General features: G+C 44.1%; 2 protein-coding genes across 3 annotated transcripts in view; one reads left to right on the top strand and one right to left on the bottom strand.

Moving 5' to 3' along the window:
• Positions 1–15,714, top strand: part of LOC135223583 (zinc finger and BTB domain-containing protein 14-like) — a 315,347-nt gene that overhangs the window by 24,098 nt on the left and 275,535 nt on the right. The window lies entirely within an intron of this gene.
• The window catches only part of LOC135224151 (uncharacterized), a 63,368-nt gene that overhangs the window by 15,199 nt on the left and 32,455 nt on the right, over positions 1–15,714 (bottom strand). Inside the window, exon 2 of the mRNA XM_064263030.1 lies at positions 265–441. Coding sequence (XP_064119100.1) covers positions 265–441 — 177 coding nt within the window. The remainder of the gene's footprint in view (positions 1–264; positions 442–15,714) is intronic.

Raw genomic sequence — 15,714 nt, 5'->3', positions numbered from 1 at the left:
ATTAATTTGAAGAATCCCAATGTCAAAGACAAGCTGAGAGCATTCTCACACTGAAGTTCACAGTTCTGAAAAAAAAACAGCAAAATAAACTGGGTAGTTTTTACACATGCATATGTGCTTAACAATTCTTGGCAATTTTACTCCTGTCTTCAAGACTTTAGAGGACATGCATCTGGGGTCGCTCAAATTACAAATACAAAAGGCTCAATATGACTGATGGGTTTGCTATGAACTAAAAAAATTAATCCTTAAATGTTTACTTACTTGAAGACAGTCATCTCGGTGCTGGGAATTCCAGCTTCCAAAATCTTCAGCTATAAAGAGTTCCTTTGTGTCCTCTTCATCATCCTTGAAACATGTGTCCATATCAGTAACTAAGTGGTTGCGTAACTCTACAGTATCTGGCACTTCCTCTTTAATACCATTGGTCATTTCACAGTCCTGAAAACCAGTATCAATATTTGTTGAACCATATCAATTTACCACTCATGACAAAAAAGGGATTTTGACGTAGGAAAAATCTATTTCTGGGCGAGGAAGCCGTGTCGCTCCGTGAAATGTGTCCTCTTTAGCACTATTTTTAGTAAAATATTGCTATAATACCAGAGAACTGCTAAATTGGACATGTCAGAAGTCTCTGACTCGCTCACCTAAATAAAAGGTGTCAGTATAAAACTGGGGCGAGTGTTCCAAAAATCATAAGAATCTTTACTCCTATAAATTAATTCAGGCATACCCAAACGAAATATCTTGGAATGAGAAAGATCAACTTCACATACAAAAGTCAACTCCATTAGAGAACAAAACACTTCCATTCCTCTGTACCGATCTCCAACTGAAAGAGTAAGGGAAAGGGAAAAAGGCCTTAAATATTATGATTAATGGGTTTGTAGCAGAACAAATTTACTGTAAAATATCATTTGCTCTTATGAACTCATTAACAACCCCAATAATTGTAAATAGCCTAACCTGTAATTCACAAGGAGAACAAAGTAGATAAGATTCTGTAGAACTTAGTATACCGTATATACTCGCATATCATGCGACTTTTGAAACCTAATTTTGAAGCTAATTTTAAAGGGGTCGCATCATACACGCGGTATAAAATTAGCGTCCTTCTATGCTTTCCCAAATCGGCAGATTGCGATAGTTACTACCGGAGGAAAACAGTAGATCTTTTAAAAAGTCATGCTTTACTTCTACTTCACTATATCCAGTGATATTGTATGCATTCTCATATTACTATTGTATTTTAAAAATACAAAAGAGCGATCGTGCGCCATTTGCATTATTTTGGTTTATACAGCATGTTTAACTATTCTAGTCTAACCATCTATAATTTCCAAATCAGTTGATTAAGACACAATACCGAAGGAATTTTTACTTTTTGTTTTACTCGGTAAAAGAAACATTTGTTACTTGAACTATTATTTTTATTTTAGGATACGCAGTCAAGTGAAAATTTATTAAAGTAAAAAAAAAATGCATAAAATTAATAAACTAAAATCCTCCAAAGTCGCTCTCCGTGTCCGTATCATCAAATACTGCTCTGAATTCTTCGCCATCAAGGCAGTCATATTCGTCATCTTCCAGATCTTTGATCATTTCATCTTCATATGGAAGGTATAGTCTTGCCACCGTGGCGAGCTCTCTGGCGTGGCTTTAAAAGATCTGCCCTTATGCTAATTTTACAATAACAACAACTGCCCGTGTTTGACAGACCTTTGAATGTCCTCGAGACAAACCCCGAGGCTATAATTATAAGATTATAAGGGGTTTTCATTCCCAGGTACTTTAATCTCCTTCCTATTCGGCCCTGCGCTCTCTCTCTCTCTCTCTCTCTCTCTCTCTTATCTCTCTCTCTCTCTCTCATCTCCTCTCTCTCTCTCTCTCTCCTCAGCTGTCCAAGCGAAAGCTTTTTTTATGGGACAACATAGGCCCACATTTCGCATTTTTTTTTTTTTTTCCATACCTAATTATTTTGTATACGATTGCCCTTTCTCGGCTGTGAAGTTGATGTCTATCCAAGTGGGGGGGGGAAGGCTGTGAGATGACCAGGAATAACTTGTAGTCGGTGTCAAAGTCACTCCACACTTCGTCAGGCCAAAACTTTGCCATATCGCATTCAAGCAATATTCAGTCATTGTTTCTTATCTATTATTTTGTCAGAGAGAGAGAGAGAGAGAGAGAGAGAGAGAGAGAGAGAGAGAGAGAGAGAGAGAGAGAGAGAGAATCTGTTTGTATACGATTGTTTTTCTCACTCGTCAAACTTACTCTGTTATGCTTTATTTCATATTTCCTTGCTCACCAATTTATTCTATAACTACGATATTAAGAAATCAAGATATGTGTAGAAGGGAGAACTGCCTCCAGACTGTACAGTCAGTTTGGATTTAAAGGCACGTGGAACTGGTTGAAATATTCGCAACAGCACCAAAATGAGATGCCATGGTATAGAAAATCTGACTCAGTTTCTTGTTATTACATAAAAAAACTATATCAATCGTGAACTTACATAATTTATCTAGAATAATGCGTAACGGAAAAGATAGTATTTGATATCTGTAATGGGAGAAATGGTTTTATCTCTGTTGTTGTTATAAATTTGGCAGATATGCGATCAAACACGTGGGAGGACCAAAACAGTTGTTGTTAGTCGCCGGGGATATAAAGGTTGTGACCAGCAGACAGAAAGATTAACATTTTTCCAGAGATTAAAGAGCTGAATTTTGTTTTGAAGCTATGTCAACCGCGTTAGTAAATAGGTATCATCTCCTAAAGAAATTGTTTTTCTTTTATTTTCCTTTTGCGGAAGAATCTTCAAACCATTTTGCATTCAAAGTAATGAGAAGGAATCATTATATTCTTCATGTAATCAGTAAAATACTTACACTAATAAAAACTAAAACTACGTATTGTATGCAAAACACACACATCATCGTTAGCTTCGCGTGTGTAAACGTTCATTCTAAGAAATTCACAGAGTAGTATAACTAACACCTGATTGGTTGGTTGGTAGCCATGGAGATCTGTTAGCCAATGAATGCCCTCTGCTTCTGTTCTATTTATAGACATATGCCGTGGATGGCACTAGTTTTGAACGTTACCATGTTCGTGATTTTCTGACTGCTGACGGCAAAAATTACTCAATAATTTTCTTTATATAATTATTTCTTCGTGAAAACAATAATATAATATGATCATTTTAACTTTAATGTATAGTGGTATGAAAAATACAAGTGTGTCGTAGCGATGCGTCATCAATATAGTGGTATGAAAATACCACATGGTGTTGTAGCGATACGTAATCACGAAGTACAAATCCTTTTCCCGGACCATCCTCAAAATTTTACGACTCTACAACTTCAAGATCGATATGGTGAAATATATTATATAGTCATACTTATTGTTAAAATTCACAAGTTGAACTGCAAAACATTATTATATTTTGATTGTCATGTACATATATTTTTTGCGTTTTACGGAATGTTTGTTTTGAAAATAATAGCTATTAGTGAACATATGATATTAATCGTCCCACTATTTTGTTATAGGTGATCTTAGTTATCTCACATTCATTTAACAGTATTATATTATTTTTATTTAAATAAACTGTAATTAATAAATAACAATAATGAAAAACATAAAGGGAAAAAATGTTTTTGCTGCAGTAGTGATGTTTGTTTGATTATGCATCTGACCTCACATTTCCGAAATCTGAAAAATTCCAAAAACCGAAACATCGGAATTTGTGTACTGCACATTTTTTAAACACGCACACAATGTCTACACATTTACTGATACCCGTTGGTGAAAGACTCAAATTACAGTATTTATTCCTGAGAGAGAGACAGATGAGATTTTGAGAGAGAGAGAGGGCGAGAGAGAGAGGAGAAGAGAGAGAGAGAGAGAGAGAGAGAGAGAGAGAGAGAGAATTATTTACGACTCAAAGGCGTGTTATTTTTACAATTATTTTATTATCTTGGGATTCTTTTTTAATCTTGAGATTTTCTATTAAATTCTCGAGATTAGTAAGAAAATTACCGTAACTCGACTAGCAGCAGCACACATCTGAATGACTCGGCCATTAGCATGCCAAACCACCAACCTTATGAACTGACGCCTTCAGAAAAGGAACTCGCATGATACATGAGATACATGACAAAACCACTGTTTATTGGTGAAAATTTGGGGGTCGCATGATATGCGAAATCGCACGTTACTCGAGTATATACGGTAAATGAAATATAAATATACATTTTCATAATAAAATTTATTATTTGGATACTTACCTACTGTTAAATTTAGCTACATCTCCCGCCAATTAGGCACGTCAGCATTCAACAAAAAAAATCGAATGACTGCCCGGATGACTGTCTAGTTACCTGTTGTTCATACGCGAACAAACCCTCGGTCTTAACAATAGGATAATTTTTAGCGCCTTGGCTTGGATCCGGTAAAAAAGCAGATGAAAGCAAGGAATCTTGTGGTATCTGGCAACGCATGCGTAGATTGAGTGAAGAGAGGTCAAACACTGAACATCTACTCCAGTCTTTTCTTTACCGCCTGGACGAGAGTTGGGTTTTTCCTCTCTTGGCCTTTTCCCCGGTTCTTGCCCGTTTCGTTCCTTTAGTGTGTTTGTGTGTGTTTTTACCTGGTATTATGGCCGGGCATGGTCTTTGGAGCAGGGGAGGAAGTTTTATGGTAAGAGGGACCCAGAGGAGTCTCCACTCTTCCTTCTTGGGAGGGCTTTGCTCCCTATTCCCGATGTTTTGTCTTCCGCAGTAGTCAACCCCCATAGTAGCATTGTCCCTGCATCTCCTTCCTTTTCTTCCATTGATTCGTTGATGGAAGTATCGGGAGGTTGCCAGGGTATTTTTTGTAATGTAGCCCCCCTCTTCCTCAGGAGCTTTTCGGTTCCCGAGAAGGGTGAGGTTTTTTCATCATTCTCTTCTCATTCCAGCAAGTCGGAGGCGTCCAAAATGGCGGCAATTTGGAAGACGCTTGGGCTAGGGGATACCCCGTCCTTGGAGAGGTTGCTAGCGCATTATGTGGAGGCTTGCACCCCCTCCTCCCCATTCCAGCCAGGGTGCCATCCCCCCTCCTCACGGCCTTGTCTCCACGGGTGGGAGCAGTCGGCTATCTTGTATTGCTCCGCCGGCGTCTGCCGCCGCCTTGTCTCGGAGTGATGCTGCGGCGTCAGCCCCGTTGTTGTTGTCACAGGGCCCATCTTTGTGTATTCCTCCGCCAGTGGCGTCTCTATCCCCCTCGCTCAGAGGGGAAGTCGTGACATCACCACCACTTGTGACGTCACTCTCATCAATGACGTATCTCCCAGTCACCTCCTCTAATCCGCCTCTCTTAAACGCAACGTCATCTCTGCCACCCAGTTCGGAACATATCCCTTCCTTGTCTTCGGAGCCTTCTCTGGCACATCAGTCCAAGATCATCTGCCAGGCAGTTCTTAAGAGGCTGGACTCTGTTTTAGATGTGAAGTTGGCTGCCTTATCGGTTGGGGGGACTGGTAAGAAACGCGAGAAGAGTGCGCATAAGAAGCTAGTGCTGTCTTCCTCTCCCTCATCCCCCTCTACGCCTGGTAGGCGTTTTCAGCGTTGGAAGGCTAAGGCTTTGCCCTTCCTTTGCCGCCGAGGGAGGAACAGCACGGACGTGTTCATGAAAGTGCTGTGGTTTCGGGCAGTGTTAGTGATGTGTATTCTGCAGGGGTTGCTTCACCACCAAACCTCGTACGTGCAACCACCCCACCCCCCCACCCCGTCCTTGCACATTGCAAGCGTGTTGCAACCTCCTCCGTCCGTGCACGTGATGGTAGTGGCTCCTTCTTCTCCCAGGCCTATTCGTTGCTGTAAAGACCTGAAGGCTCCTGTCAAGAGGTCGAAGGTAGTGAGCACGGAGGTGGAGCAGCTGGAGTGTTTGCTTGGTTCCAAGTCTTCCACTATTAGGGATTCTCTGTCAATCTTGAGTCTTCGAGTTTCCCCCCATCTCACGTACGTACGGCCACCACGCCCGTGTCTGTTCATGGACTCTGGAGTTACCTGTTGAGGTAAGTGATGTGCCTGATGTTACTGTGGGTCCATCTCGGAGGCCGACAATTAGACCCAGACCAGATAGACTAGTAAGGGTTTCAGACTGTTTGCATACTAACCCTTCTGTGAATTTTGGTGAAGAAAACGTGTTAGAAGAGCCTACACATCCTTCTCGTCGTCGGTCCCCGGTGCCAGAGCAGGAAGAAGGGGACACGCAGGAGTTTCTGTCTTCCTTTTCGGAGGTTGTTGATCTCATTCGTGGGTTCAACAATTTGGAAAGTAAGACTCAGGCTCGGTTGTCTTACACTCCTTCTTGCTTTGGAAGCCTTGGTGAGAACTTCTCAGGACCCCAAATCTTCTCTCCAGCTGACGTTGTCAGGGCACGTTCAGACGGTCTTGCAGAGGTTAACCGCCTCTGTTTCTGACGGGATGGTTCACTTCGCTCTAGAGGCTCTACCAAACTACTACCCCAACCTCTCACAAGACATAGGAAAGTACTATGCTAAGAGCTCTGCGTTTTTGTTGTCACGCCACCTTAACCCAGACATTATTCGCCTGAAAAGCCGGGTTTGACTTTGAAACAGGTGAGGTCAGTGGCTCCGTCCTTATCTCCGCAAGACGCCTTAGCTTTGGAATCTACGGCGGCCTCCATGTTGCAGACAGTTTCTTGGCTGGACCTCTGGTCTGTGGTGATTGCCAAGATAGCTTCTGACAGGTGCCCTGATGGGTTGGTGAGTGCCGCCTCGCTTGCCAGTCTTTTGCAGTCCGGGGGCAAGGCATTTTCTTATTTTGTCATTTTTCCACCAGGTGTGTTTCGAATGTTTTAGCTCGTCAGAATTCTCCTTGACAGCCTACCAAGTTGTGGGGAGGCTGGGTGGGTCTACTTTAACAGTAGGTAAGTATCCAAATAATAAATTTTGTTATGAAAATTTATATCATTTGAGATGAATCTTACCTACTCTCAAATTTAGCTGATTCCCACATTAAGAAGAGGATGGTGGGTAGTGCAGCTAGACAAAATTCCGCTCGGCTATTCGGGCTAAAGTTTTCTTGTATGAAACCCAAAACATTCTCACCTGATCTTGAATCCTTGGTGGATTTTACTACCATCAGAAGTTGGATTCCATTCAGGGACTAAGTCTATCATACATATGCAGCAAAGAGCAGCCTTGCAGAGAAAACCACTTCAATTCAGCCAGCATGAAATGCAAGCAGTACGAGGACCCCTATGCCTGGGTCCAAAAGCCCTATAAAACCCAAGGACTTAAAACAAAGAGCCTAAAGAATTGCTCTTTTTTTTGGTTTAGGAAAAAGACTACCCACTACAAGTAGTGGAATAAGGGCTTTACTGTTTTCAAACACAATTCTGCATACTTAAGGTAGTGATCGGGTAAAACCGAATTGTACTTCTACTGTGTCAGATCAATCATATTCTGGAGTGACAAACTGACTTAACACTAAATGAAGTTGCAACTGCTGCTCTCATGATGAATGTTTACCTTCAATAAAGGTAGAAGATATGGAGCTAGTTCTCATGCGCTTTGTTCCTTGACAAAGTTTCTAAAAATCACAACACAAAAGGTTAACTTTGCCTCTTCCAGGCTTAACCTTCACAAATACATTCTAGGTTTTCTAAAATCACAAAACAAAAGTTAACTTTGCCTTCAAGTTTAACCATTGGCAAAGGCGTTTTAAGTTTCTAATAATCCACAACACAAAAGTTTAACTTTGCCTCTTCCAGGCTTAACCTTCACATATCATTCAAGGTTTTCTAAAACCAAGCAAAAACGAAAAATTAACTTCACCTTCAAGCTTAACCGTTGGCAAAGACAGCTAAGTTTTCTAAAACCATAAAACAAAAGGTTGATTTTTGCTTCTTCCAGGCTTAACCTTTGACAACATAATCTGTTTCTTTAAACCACAAAACCAAAGGTTAACTTTGCCTCTTCCAGTATTTACCTTTGACAAAGATGTTCAAGGTCTCTAAAAGGATGATAAAAATGTTCTAGGTTTAACCTTTAAATTTAAATGCCCCAACAGGATAGAGAAGTTTCCTCTTTTTTTCCCCACTAAGGGGTTACATTGGAATTCTTACAGGGCACTGTAAAGCATAGCCTTAATATCATCCTCAGCTCTAAGGCAGAAAGCTAAAATAGCCTTCCCTTTACACCAGCTTAAATAAGGGTGCTGACAATAAATATGATATTGTTATGATACAATAAAGTTTCATACATACTTACCTGGCAGATATATACTTAGCTAAGACTCCGTCGTCCCCGTCAGAAATTCAAATTTCGCGCCACTCGCTACAGGTAGGTCAGGTGATCTAACGGCCTGCCCTGGGCAGCAGGACTAGGAACCATTCCCGTTTTCTATCATATTTTCTCTCTTCCACCTGTCTCCTGCGGGGAGGCTGGGTGGGCCATAATCGTATATATCTGCCAGGTAAGTATGTATGAAACTTTATTGTATCATAACAATATCATTTTCATACAATCAACTTACCTGTCAGATATATACTTAGCTGATTGGCACCCTTTGGTGGAGGGTAAGAGACAGCTACTTATGGAATAGACAGGTAAACAACATATGTTGTAGGTATAAATAAACCTTGGTTCCTACCTGATAGGTGGTAGACTTCGTGGTGTTGCCCAGTAGTCTGCATCACCTCAAGAAACTTTAGCGAGATATATGATCTATGGCCAAGAGTTCTTGTGGGTCTGCCGATGGGGTCTTATCCGCTTACTCGGCAGAGCCTGAAAGGACTTTGTCAATGGGTGCTGATCCACTTATATGACAATTACACCTTATGAAGGAGCATACAACCAATCCCGACCACCTGATCCTAACCACATGTTAGTAATAAAGATTGTTCCGAGTTATCCCCAAACTCTTCACAACAACCATAACTCAAAAAACACAATACGCACACATCCATAAATTTTCAAAAAAAATTTTTATACTCATCTAATAAGATATCACAAGAGTTCTTACTGAACAACAGTGACTGGCCGCCAGTGTGACACCAAGCCCTTTTTGTTAGAAGAAACTCTAGAACATATCTAAAAAGAAGGTATGTATATACTTAAGGATTGGTGTTGGCTCCTATACCCAGGATCGTATCCGCAGACACGAAGGACCTAGAGAAAACATTTCTCGTAGGTCACACGAACGTCTCTCAAGTAATGAGATGCAAATACTGAGTTGCATCTCCAAAATGTCGTATCCAAGATGTTTTTTAAGTGACATATTCTTTTGAAACGAGAGAGACGTCGCTACTGCTCTCACTTCATGAGCTTTCATTCTCAACAGTCGAAACTCTTCGTCAGGGCAGATCTTATGTGCCTCTGTAATGACGTTTCTCACAAAGAATGCAAGAGCATTCTTGGACATCAGTCTTGTGGGGTCTTTTACCGCGCACCAAAGACCTTGTCTAGAGCCCCCCATCTGGTGTTTTTTCGCTGAAGGTAGAACTTTAGAAGCTCGTTACAGGACATAGAGACCTCTCTGCTTCTCTACCTACGAGACTCGATAAGCCTTTAACCTCGAAGGTCTTAGGCCAGGGATTCGCGGGATTCTCATTTTTAGCTAAAAAAAAAACAAAAACAAGTCCCCCTTGAATCCTACTCTATCCTCCAGAGCATGTAGTTCACTAATTCTTTTTGGACTGTAGCTAAAGATAATAGGAATAAGCATTTTCTAGTGATGTCTCGAAACGACGCCAGATGAGGAAGTTCGAACCTTTCGGATGAAGGAATTTGAGTACTACATCTAGGTTCCAGTTAGGAGGAACCGGTTCCTTAGACTTCGTAGTCTCAAAGGATCTGATGAGATCGTGGAGATCCTTGTTATCTGCCAGATCTAATCCTCTATTCCTGAAGACTGCCGAAAGCATGCTTCTGTATCCCTTTATTGTGGATACAGATAGATGAGATTCTTCCCTTAGAAAACAGCAGGAATCAGCAATTTTCCGTTACAGAGGTAGTGGAGGATGATACTTCTTAGATTTGCACCACCCTTCTAAAAACCTCCCACTTGGACTGATATACTTGTCTAGTGGAGGCTCTGCGGGCTCTCGTGATCGCGCTTGCAACTTTACGAGAAAACCCTCTCGCTCTGACGAGTCTTTCGATAGTCGAAAGGCAGTCAGAGCGAGAGCAGGGAGGTTTTGATGATACCTCTGGAAGTGTGGTTGTCTGAGAAGATCCATCCTTCTTGGGAGGGATCTGGAATCTACCATCCACTCCACCACCTCCGTGAACCAATCTTGTGCCAGCCAAAAGGGGGCTATAAGGGTCATCCTTGTCCCCTTCTTCGAAGCCACAAATTTTTTCAGAACTAGTCCCAGGATCTTGAAAGGAGGAAAAGCGTAGACGTCTACGTGAGACCAGTCTAGTAGGAAGGCGTCGACTATCAGAGCTCTGGAGTCTTCCACGACCGAGCAAAAGACTTCCAGCCTTTTGGAGAGGAACGTGGCGAAGAGATCCACATGAGGGGTCCCCCAAAGAGACCAGAGATCTTGACACACATCTTTGTGGAGGGTCCACTCTGTGTGAAGGACCTGGTTCCTCCTGCTGAGTCTGTCCGCCCTTATGTTCCTTTCTCCCTGAATGAATCTCGTAAGCAGGAGGATGTTCCTCTGAGACGTCCAAAGCAGAAGGTCTCTTGCAAGTTCGTAGAGGCACAAGGAGTGAGTCCTCCTTGTTTTCCGAATGTAGGCAAGTGCTGTGGTGTTGTCCACATTTACTTGAACTACTTTGTTCGACACAAGAGGTTCTAGACTCTTCAGAGCCAGGTGTACAGCAAGAGAGTTCCTTGCAGTTTATGTGCCAGGACACCTGCGCTGCTTCCCAGGTGCCTGACACCTCCTTCGAGCCTAATGTTGCTCCCCAACCTTTCTCCGACGCGTCGGAGTACAACACTAGGCTTGGGTTCTGGATCTTCAGGGAGATTCCCTTGTTTTTCCTTAAACAAAGGGGGCAACCACCATTCTAAGTGAGGTCTCATCTCCACTGGAATGGGAAAGGCGTCTGAAAGATGTTCCGTCTTCCAACTCCAAGAACCGACCTCTTGAGGAAGAATTGAAGTGGACATAAATGAAGTCTTCCTAGCGGGAAGAACTGTTCGAGCGAGGAAAGGGTCCCTAGAAGGCTCAACCATTCCCTCGCCGAAGTCTGTTCCTTCCCTAAGAAGAGAGAGACTTTCTCCAAGCCTTTTGCGAGTCTCTCTTGCGAAGGAAATACTCGAAAACCCCGAGAATCCATCTGAATCCCCAGATAGACTAAGTTCTGTCTGGGGGTCAGCTGCGACTTCTCGAGGTTTACGAGTAATCCCAACGATCTGATCAGGTTTAGGGTCAACGTAAGGTCCTCCAAACACTGTCTCTCTGATCTGGCCCTGATGAGCCAGTCGTCCAGATACAGAGAGATATTTACACCTTTGAGGTGAAGAAACCTCGCCACATTCTTCATCAGGCTTGTGAAGACCTGAGGAGCTGTGGAAAGGCCGAAACACAAGGCCCTGAACTGAAAGATCCTTCCCCCCGTCATGAAACGGAGGTACTTCTTCGATGAAGGGTGAATCGGGACGTGAAAATAGGCGTCCTGGAGATCCAGAGACACCATCCAATCTCCTTGGCGCATAGCCGCAAGGACTGAGGCCGAAGTCTCCATCGAGAACTCCTTCTGAACAAATTTGTTCAGAGCGCTGACGTCTAGTACTGGCCTCCAGGCCCCCGAGGCCTTCACAACCAGAAAAAGGCGATTGTAACCCCAAAACCCCGGGGAGTTTTGATCCAGTACTAGTTCTATCGCTCTCTTGTCCCACATCTGATCCACCATCAGTCGAAGAGTATCACCCTCAGCACATGGATCCTTGTACTTGGCTGACAGTTCCCGCGGAGTTGAAGTCAGGGGAGGACTGTCCTGGAAAGGGATAAGGTATCCCTTCCTTATCACAGACATTGATGAGGCGTCCATGTTGATACGTGCCCAGGACTCCACAAATCCCAGGAGCCTGGCACCTACTGGTGTTTGGAGGAGAGCAGCATCACTTTCCCTTCTTAAAGGGACGGAAGGCAGATCTACCTCTCCTCTCAGGAGCCTTCCTTTTAGAGGGCGCTCTGGAGGGAGGGCCTCCTCGAAAGGGCTGAAGAGACGTACTCGGCCCTTTCTTCTCAACTACTGCTGCAGGTCTCTTCTTCCTAGATGACTGAAGAAGCAAGTCTTGAGTCGCCTTCTCAGTTAGTGATCGGGAAATGTCCTTCACCAACTGAGAAGGAAACAAAAAGTCAGATAAAGGAGAGTACAACAGAGCTGCTCTCTGAGAGTGCGAGACTGCTTTGGTCAAGAAAGCACTGAAAACTGTCCTCTTCTTGATCAGTCCCGCTCCAAATAAAGAGGAGACTTCTAAGGATCCATCTTGTACTGCCTTGTCATGCACGACAGTATACAAACAAAGGAGTACTTCCGGGTCGAGACCTTCAGAGTCATGAGCCTTCTTGGACATCACCCCAAGGGACCAATCTAAGAAATTAAAGACTCAAAACGTGGAAGAGTCCCTTGAGGAGATGATCCAATTCCGAAATTCCCCAAGTCACACCGGGCAGAGTTCAGTCCTTGTCTTCAAGATGCATCTACTAAGGTAGAAAGTCTTGCTTCGGCCAGAGGACGGGAGAGAAGACCCATATTCTCTCCCGTTTGTACCAAATGCCCCTTCTGCCAGCGAGTCTCGCTGGGGGCATGCAGAAGACCGTTCTGACTAGTTCCTTCTTGGTATCCATCCAAGCATTAAGTGACTGAAGAGCCCTCTTCATGGATATAGTAGGTCTCAATTTCAAGAAAGATGATGATTTAGGCACCTTTGCGCTTGAAAATAGAGCGCGCGGAGAGGGAGGAGCGGCAGGAGTTAACGCGTCCCCATATTCCACAAGAAGAAGGGCCGTTAAGACTTTGTAGCTGGAAGTCCTTCCCTACCGCGAGCCTCGTCTTCAGAATTTTTGTCCATCTTGGGATCCAAATGAGAATCTCCAGCAAAACAGGAAGTCTTCTATCCGAGGGAGACAAACTCCTTATAGAGAGGGGACTAAGAGAATGAACAGAGTCCTTCTTGACAACAGAAGACGTCTCACGTCTGGTTGGAGCATCAAGTCTGAAAGACGGATGACGCTTGTAAGACGTCTCGCGTTTGTTGGCGCCTCTTGACTAGCTGTCTCCTCGTATCTGGATGACGCCTCGCGCCTGGAAGAAGCCTCGCGCCTGGAAGAAGCCTCGCGCCTGGAAGAAGCCTCGCGCTCGGATGGCGCCTCGCGCCTGGCTGACTGCTCTCGTCTGGATGACGCCTTGCGCTCGGCTGGCATCCTGGCTGGCGCCTTGCGCCTGGCTGACTCCTCACGTCTGGAGGACGCCTCGCGCTCGGCTGGCGTCCTGGCTGGCGCCTCGCGCCTGGCTGACTCCTCACGTCTGGAGGACGCCCTCGCGCTCGTTGGCGTCCTGGCTGGCGCCAAGCGCCTGTCTGAAGCTTCGCGTATGGATGACGCTTCGCGCCCTGTTGACGTTCTGGCTGGCATCTCGTGCCTGATAGGCTGCACGTATCTGGAAGACGTTTCTCGCCTAAAAAGACGTCTCACGTACGGGTGGCGTCCTGTCTGGAGCTCACGTCTGTCACGCGTTTCTCTTGCACTTGTTCTAAAATGCACGTCCTCTTCTACATGTTTGAAAGAGGAGCTTCATGTCTGGAAGGCGCCTCGCGCCTGGCAGGAGAAAGAGGACGAAACTTCTTGATAGGAAGCGCAACGTCCTCTTCTTGCGCGTTAGGATTTCTAGACAGAACTCCTACCAAGGAGGCTAGTTGTTCCTGAACAGCAAGTAGGATCCTCTTGGAAGCCTCCCCGGCGTCCTCCTCAATGGGAGGAGAGGAGGAGACCTCAAAGGAGAACGATCCGATACATCCATATAGGGAGACGTAGGCACAAACTTCGCCTTCTTGATCGAGGAGGGAGCTTCATCAGAAAAGCGCTCAGGGCTCGAGTTCAAAGAAGGTTCTTTCCAATGCCTTTTCAGGGGCCTGGAAAGATCCGAATCCTTCCACCCTCGTTTAGGTGAAGGAGAGGGAGAAGAAGAGAAGCACTCTCGCAGGACGCTTTTCCTAACGCGGTCCTGAGCAGTCTGATGCGAAACAGAACCTGCTGAAGGGACGTCTGACCGTTGGGGATTCTCCACCCGACCTCCTAAAGGCTTTCGACTTTCCTTCTCCTCTGGGCATGGGAAGCTTGGAAGCGGTCTAGGCCTGGGAGCGTCGCAGAGACGATCAAACGCCCCCTCCACAACACTGGGAGCACTCACTTCACTGTACATGTCACTGTCACTATCCTTACCTTTTAGGGCCGCCATTTTGGACCTCACCTTGTGGATAGTAGCCTTCAGGTCGCGATTTCAGAGGCCGATTCTGAATGTAAAGCCTGTGAAAGTCCCGATATAGAGGGAGAATCAAAAACATTAGGATTAGGAGAGATAGACTCAATAAAAGGCTCAATAGGCCTTGAACACACACCCTTTGATTCACGTCTCACTCTATCCCTTTCTAACTTCCTCAAGTAAGAAGTTAGAGTCTTCCATTTCTTCAGCATTCAACCCCTCACATTCATGACAGGTATTAGATGAAGAACATTCAAACCCCCTACATTTACGACACAGTGTGAGGATCAACCGAAGCCTTCGGTATCCTCACCTTGCAGCCTACATTCACACACATTCTCACATTAACACTTGAACAGACATACTGAGAAAAATCCAAAAGAAAATCCAAATTCAGTCCACAGTAGCGAATGCCAAAAACACGATCCAGGTACGTCACCAAAAAGTCCGAAGAAACGATGATCAAATGCTTTGAAATAAGATTTCAGGTCAGGAGGTAGTAACAACAATGTTGATACCAATGTTGAAAATATGATAGAAAACGGGAATGGTTCCTAGTCCTGCCGCCCAGGGCAGGCCGGTAGATCACCTGACCTACCTGTAGCGAGTGGCGCGAAATTTGAATTTCTGTCGGGGACGACGGAGTCTTAGCTAAGTATATATCTGACAGGTAAGTTGATTGTATGAAATTACTTATTAACCACTGCTAAATAAAAGGTTTTACAGTAAATTCAGATAAAAGTTTAGACCTGCATCTAAACTCCAGAGAGAGAGACTGATATAGAGATGAAGGAGCCTCAATCTCAACACCTTACAGTGCTGGTCCTCAGCAAGATCTAAAAGTATTTGATGCAATCCCAAGGAAAGTACATATGGAACGATAACTTTGGAAGTAGACCGTGAAAAGTCTTATCTCCTTGTAGACAGAAAACATTGATGTCTACAAGGTTCCAGGTGCTGAAAATTCCTCCAGAATGGCACCCTCACCAATACACAGACCTCTGCTTCTGACCCCAGGCCATGGCAGTTTTAAATTAAGGACAGATCATATAATAACTTGAAAATCTTATTATTGGGAGGGGACATTCTAACATCTCCAAGCAGTTAAGGAGATGCCTACATCAATGGAACTGTATGGAATTGTGTAGTAGAGTTGATTTCTTCTCAACGAAAGAATGAGACATCTACCTAGAGCACAGGAAATTCTGAAAATCATTTGAGGCTACAAGGGCTCTACAGGAGACGCTAAGCAATTC

This window comes from Macrobrachium nipponense, chromosome 10 (assembly GCF_015104395.2).
Source record: "Macrobrachium nipponense isolate FS-2020 chromosome 10, ASM1510439v2, whole genome shotgun sequence".
Taxonomy (NCBI): domain Eukaryota; kingdom Metazoa; phylum Arthropoda; class Malacostraca; order Decapoda; family Palaemonidae; genus Macrobrachium; species Macrobrachium nipponense.
This window is presented reverse-complemented; position numbering and strand designations above follow the sequence as displayed.